At 34.1% G+C, this 6725-nt stretch overlaps 2 protein-coding genes across 2 annotated transcripts; both read right to left on the bottom strand.

The window, feature by feature from the left end:
* Nucleotides 1-216: 216 nt before the first annotated feature.
* On the bottom strand, nucleotides 217-2734 carry LOC143605667 (uncharacterized). Its single transcript, XM_077081697.1, has 10 exons — nucleotides 2541-2734; nucleotides 2287-2470; nucleotides 2002-2103; nucleotides 1437-1766; nucleotides 1277-1360; nucleotides 1050-1208; nucleotides 900-983; nucleotides 688-825; nucleotides 493-605; nucleotides 217-421 (listed from the first exon to the last, which is right to left on the bottom strand). Exons 1-10 carry the CDS (start codon nucleotides 2732-2734, stop codon nucleotides 217-219), a joined length of 1593 nt encoding a protein of 530 aa, XP_076937812.1.
* Nucleotides 2735-5804: 3070 nt separating this feature from the next.
* LOC143605666 (uncharacterized) lies at nucleotides 5805-6293 on the bottom strand. The gene has a single exon (XM_077081696.1). It carries the CDS (start codon nucleotides 6291-6293, stop codon nucleotides 5805-5807), a length of 489 nt encoding a protein of 162 aa, XP_076937811.1.
* Nucleotides 6294-6725: the final 432 nt, after the last annotated feature.

Below are 6725 nucleotides of genomic sequence, written 5' to 3'. Positions count from 1 at the left end.
AAAAAAAGGCATACACTTGTCTTCAAAAAGAAGATGACTTTTTAAAAAATGACCAGCATGGCTAAACTTCTATTTGATCACATCAAATGACATTAATCTGAATCCTTGAATTGCCATTTTGTATACCAACACATATTACCCAAAAATGAGAGCTGAAGCTGCATCTACTGAGGGTCCGTTTTAACTAACCAACCATTTACAAGTGTGATTTCTACACTAAGTTTTGCATCCCCTTCTAAGTCTTTTCAGTGGTTGAAGAAAATCATCCTCATCCTTACTTTCTGTTGACTTCTCCTCACTTTTTGTTGACTTCTCCTTGCAGTTGTACCCCGTTCGTTTCGAAGAAATCGTGATAACTCCACTCTCTAACTTCTGTTCTGGCATCTCACATTTCCCATTCACCGGCTTCATATAGCAAAACCTTCAGTTGAAAATTATATCACATATAACTTTTATTCTTTTAAAATAATAATAATAATAATAATAATATACCATTCTAAAGGAAGTGTCTTGCTATCAAAGTCAACTGGTAAAGTTCTCCATTTCCTACACTTGTTGCATTGCACCCACTCGCGATCAGGTTTATACCGCTCACCACCTTTTTTCTGCACCATAAAACCCTGAATTTGTAAACTGTCATTACAAAATAAAAATAATAATAATAATAATTAAAGGTATGAGACTTACCACATTGACCTTGTCGATAGTGTTATCTAAGTACTCGTCTACTTTTTTACTTAGCCAGTCTTCTAGAAAAGCATAAGGTTCACAATCCACAAAACTTTGTTTGTTGTTATGCACCCAAACCTTTCCATTACAATCATCCTGCACAATAATAACCATGCCAACAAATGTGGCATCAGCGGCCTTAACAAATATATATTTTTTAAGAAGCATACCATCACATTGGTCACGTCAATGACTCCAACAATGCCATGACTCTTTTCGCCATTATGTATCATGCATCCAACTCTTTTGTATGCCTGTAAGAAGCATTACGGATTTAAAACAAACATTAAGAAAGCTAACACAAAAAGGTATAAACGTACCTCGATCAATCGACCATGCCAATATACGAAAATTCCACAATTACCCTGCTCCAGGTCTAGCTGAGCGTGTCCAAGAATGAGTTCAACTGGTTTTCCCAAAACAAAACCATTTTCTATGCTGGTTTTGTGTAGAAATTTTGCTAATGGGCGGCTTTTAACCTGTTGCACGTTAAGTTAAGCGATCATACTGATAACACAAAACCAACTTGAAAAGGCGATTTACATACCAATGAACCTTGGACTTTTATCTTCATTCGTGGATCTAAAAAGATGACTTCTAAATAGGATCTGAGTGAGTAATCTAATGGAACCTGAAGATCACATTTAATTATTATATGCATGCAGACTTTATATGGATTTATATGACAAAATATTTCATACACACACCTGTTTGGTCATTTGACCAAGACGAGATCTGGGCCTACGTGAGCGAATATAAATGTCACCTTGGTCAAAAGAACTAACACCATTCATCCCGTTGACCCATTCAAGAGAATATGTTGACCCCCATTCATCCAAATTCCATATGTATATTTGTGTCCCAGTACCTTGTCTGTTAAATAAGCCTGCCTTCTCACCAATTAAAAATTTGTCAAACGGTGAGAATTCCTTTATGGCTTTCAAGTTGTTCTTTGATGAAGTTCCAGTCTGGACATTGGTATCAACTTCCATATATTGCCCTTTCCGAGAATACGTTACAATCGGGATCTCAATATTCTGTAGCAGCAAAGAACATAACTAATCGTTTGGGAAAAAAAAGCATAACTTTATAATGAAAATAATGATTTGTATTTCATACATCTTTTCCTTCATTTAGTGATTGGGAAAGAAAAGCAATTGATCTGGAATTTGTTGTCTGAGTAAGAACCAATGCATCTCTGCCAAGTCTCATTGTTCCGGTCTGAAAAAAAAGCATAACTTTATAATGAAAATAATGATTTGTATTTCATACATCTTTTCCTTCATTTAGTGATTGGGAAAGAAAAGCAATTGATCTGGAATTTGTTGTCTGAGTAAGAACCAATGCATCTCTGCCAAGTCTCATTGTTCCGGTCTGGAAATAGTGTCAAAGATCACAATACAAACAGCACCATGAGAGCGTAAACTTAAGAATGTATGCCAATGCACTTATAGATAGACATAATACTAATCATGCATTAAAAAGAAAAAGAAGTTGATTCATGACTAACTATATATAATATTGTATGATATCATATGAGAGCCAAGAAAGAAATACCTTAAATCCAACACCATATCTACCAATATAATTAGGATCGCTTGAATCAGGTTGCTTACGACCAAAAGACACCATTTTCATAATCTCCTCATGGCTCATCTCATGACCATCATCTACAATTGCCAGCATTGGAATTTCCTTATCGACAATGCTAAAGTATATCATGTCAATAGATATATCAAACCTGGTCAACATGGCCAAATAAGTAATGATAGACAAACAAAAAAAATCATAGATACTCATGGAAAGAGTACATTGTTGCTTTGGCATCTCTTGAATTGTCCACAAATTCAGCAATAGCACCAAAAATCCAGTCAGAATGGCTTTGACCAAGGGTTTTCAAATAACTAGGATGCGCACACGCATAGTTCTTCCTTGGACCATTGAAACTTGTTGCACTACGTTCAGATCTGCTACGTTCAGATTTGCAATTAGCCGGCTCACCCATGCGACTATCTTCAACATTAACATGTTCTAATTGAATAACATAATTATCATTTTTCAAATCTGACCAAAAACAAAGCAAATAAAATAAACTATTCCTCTATGACATCATGAACACATCACAATCCATGTGTACCAATTATAGTGATAGATATTCTAATGTGTATGATAATGACTAGTTTTACTTTATGTTTTTGCATTCAATTCAAATATTAAAGGGTCACTAGAAAAAACAGTTGACATTGTAAACCATATGGAAAAGAACACATGGTATCAATTTAAAAGCAGCCTGTATGCATTATATGAAAAAGAAAATTTGGCATCTGAACAATCTTCAGACATCCTAATAATGATGATGGATAAAACAATGAATATAAACAAAAGGAGAAAGATAATGCACAATGAAAAGAAAACTAACCAGATTTGGCATGGCTTTGACTTCTGTTGGCACAATTTTCATGCATTAGATAGTGGACCACTGCATGACTGTATTCTTCATCCAGCCTGGATGGAAGAATGTAAATCTGACCACTCTCAGTGCATGCAGAAACAGCCTTCAAGAGCATGTTCAACCAGTAAGAACATACTAAAATAATGAAAATAGTTCCATACTTGCGGTATTATCTAGAAAACATGATAGCAATTTAAATAATGCTTCATTTTGTAGGGATTATAGAGCTATGAATGCAAAGTGTGTTCATGATGGCAATTAAATGAACCATAAATATTACTTTCGGATGGTGGTAAATTATTTTAAACTGAAAATCTAGAAACCTAATTAGGAAAACAAACTCATATGGAAAATCTGTAAAACACTTCCAACTTTATTTTTATATTTGGCCTCAAGATATTATAAATAACTGCTTGATCACCATAAGACAAGATAGATCAAGAAATTTAACAGCTTTAGAAATAGTATAATTAAATAGTAATTTAAACTTGTCTTTATTTTGATGTTTTATCATACTAGGGAGTCTTTCATTCAATCTCATTACAAGTGTAAAAAAACCAAGCTGGCTTGTGTGCTATTCAAGATCAGCTTGTTAAAAGCTCAAATCAAGCCTAGCTTTAACAAGCATGGGCCTTAAAATAAGCTTGTTTAATAAATGAGCCCTAGCCTAAACGAGCCAGTTACTTTTATAAACTTTTAAATTTATTATTATATAAAATAATGTTTAATACAATAAAATAAATAAATAACATATATAATTAATAAATGTATAAAAATTAAAGGGCTCACGTGCGATGCGTCGGGGAACACAAACAATAGAAATCACGCAACATGTTCGCTTTTTAACTAAAAAACCTAAAGGAATACCATATTTATTATTCAAATCTAAGAGAATAAAATGCTCATTTTTATGGTGTAGTTTTTTTTAAAATATATTAACATTTGAAAAACTCAATTATGTGGATTAAAGCCCTTCTTTAAAGAAGTCCTCTAACTAGATCAGCTAAGTGGGTAGCAAGTTACGGCCGTTCAAACATGCCGAGCTCAAACTTTAAAAACAACTCAAGCAGAGATCTGCCCATGGATCATGCAGATCTTGAGAAAAACAAACTTTAATATAGACTAGATATAGATTATTAGATAAAAAAACAAACCGAGCTCGATCTTGAGAAAACGACTCACGAGCTAAACTCGGGCTTGGCTCATTTACACCCCCTATTCTCATTCGCTTTGCAAGTAAATTACAAATTAAAACAGACATGGGAAGAACAATTTAACACCTTTGTAGATTGTTGGAGGAAACTCAAGAACTTATGCCACTCATTATTTTGTCGCGTATCCTGATAAGCTGGGTAGATATTAGTGCAATGTAATCCGGAGGGAACCTCTTCTTCCTTTATGTATTTGATAATGTCCCAATTCCTAAAACTATAATACATTCAACAGCGACTCAATAAACAACAAATACAAGTAGCATGGACAAATGTAGAACACTTTCACAAAAAAATATTGAATGATAAAACAGCCCTGTAGGCTTTCAATATGCGCCTTTCATGCAAAAACACTCTAAATGCAGCTTGTGGAAGTTATTCTTATATCTTCAAGCAAAGGGGGTAGATATAAAAGCTATAAGAAGAAATCTTATCTAAAAGATTTCAATAGATCAAAGAAAGAAAGGAAGTAGTGAGCCTACTCTGCAATTGACGGTTCCGAGCATTCGACCCGCATATACTTTTTCGGTCGGCCTTTAGCATCACATATTGAAATCCAACTGTAATACAAAATTATTAAGGTATAAGTATGTACATTACATCCCACTCAAAACCTCATTGTTTTGAATTATTATTTATTCTCAAAAAGTCATACCATAATTTGAAAGTGGTGGCAAAGAAAATAAAGATTAAAAAAAAACATTTTTAACTCAAATTTTAGTTTGTGTTCATTGGGCTCAAACAACAAAATTTTCCTTTTCAAATATGATGCCCAAAAGGCAAAGAAAATGTGCATCATAATAAAAAAAAGCGTTTTTAAAAACTTTTTTGAAAGTCTTGAACAAACATAGTAATCAAGACAACACTATTAACAGCCTTACATGTTACTAAATAAACCGTTATGTGTTTACTAAATAAAAGTGGGTGATGGAGAATAGAGAAAAATGGATGTAGACTTGAGAGTTGTCTTATTTTTTTGTTATTATACTTGCTCAAATAATACATAATCAAATATATAATAATCAACGTTTTGCAATCCATAGTATTAGATTTACTTATCTATGTAAACATTAACTATACTAATTAACCATATATGCAATTCTACATGCTTAGTCCCTAATGTGACCCTAATAGTTCTCATTGCAAATAAAAACCACATTAAAGTTTCCGCTCTTATACTTTTTTGAGCCTCTCATGCTTCGAAACTGTTAGCTACAAATTGTAAGAACATAGAAATTCAGAGAAGAAAGGAAAATTCCCAAATCATAGCTGTCCATCTCATTAACAACCAGGGTAGTTGTACAACTGAAAACGACTAACGACCAACTAATTCGTCCAATTATTACATTCAGACACGATTGATCCCTGAACAATCTAACAATTACATTTAACCCCCCCTCAACTACTGTTTACTAGCTAACACAACTCCCCCCCCAAACGAATTCTTGTCCTCGAGAATTAAACTCTGGAAAACGTAATTCAAACTCATTTAAATCTTCCCAAGTAGCATCTTCTAACGGTAGGCCTTGCCAGTGAACCAGCACCTGAGTAGCTTGACGATTACGCTCGCGAACCAACCGACGGTCAACAATCGAACGAGGTTGCAACAAAAATCTTGGACCAGTAGGCAATGGAATGGAAAGCTGATGGTGGCCATAAGCTGGTTTCAATAAGGACACATGAAATACAGGGTGTAGTTGCGTCTCCACTGGTAAGTCCAATTTGTAAGCCACTGTACCCATTTTCTCAACAATTAAAAAAGGCCCAAAATACTTGGGACCCAATTTAGAATGCTTAACTTTTCTCAATGAATTTTGAACAAAAGGATGCAGTTTCAGGTACACCCAATCACCAATTTCAAACTGCCTTTCACTCTTTTTTTTATCTGCATATTGTTTCATCCTATTCCTAGTTTGAGACAAATTATGCTTTATGTTAGTGATCATCACTTCCCTATCTTGGTGGAATGATATGAGACAATTTTCTTGAACTAATTGGTTTAAGCCTTATAGGTGGTGCATGCAACAAAGGAATGTTGGCACTACTAAATCCTCTATTACCATAATCTGTAGTTTTAGGAGCAGAAGATGAATAATTGGAAGATCTAATAGGTTTAGGATTATGATTTTGAGCCACAGAATTGTTATCATCCTGAACTCTCGCCAACATGTAAGCCTCGGGTAAACTCTTAGGTCTAATCAGTTTCACAGGGTTTCCTATCTCAGTTTTAACAGCTCTAAGAAACAAACTAATTGCATATTCTTCACAAATACTTACCCTTGTCAAGGCTAAGTCAAATTCTTTACAAAACTCATTAAGAGGCTGTTCTGTTT

The sequence above is a fragment of the Bidens hawaiensis genome, unplaced genomic scaffold (genome assembly GCF_021521415.1).
Source record: "Bidens hawaiensis isolate Kalapana, Puna unplaced genomic scaffold, B.hawaiensis_p1.1 tig00070728_1, whole genome shotgun sequence".
In the NCBI taxonomy this organism is placed as follows: domain Eukaryota; kingdom Viridiplantae; phylum Streptophyta; class Magnoliopsida; order Asterales; family Asteraceae; genus Bidens; species Bidens hawaiensis.
This window is presented reverse-complemented; position numbering and strand designations above follow the sequence as displayed.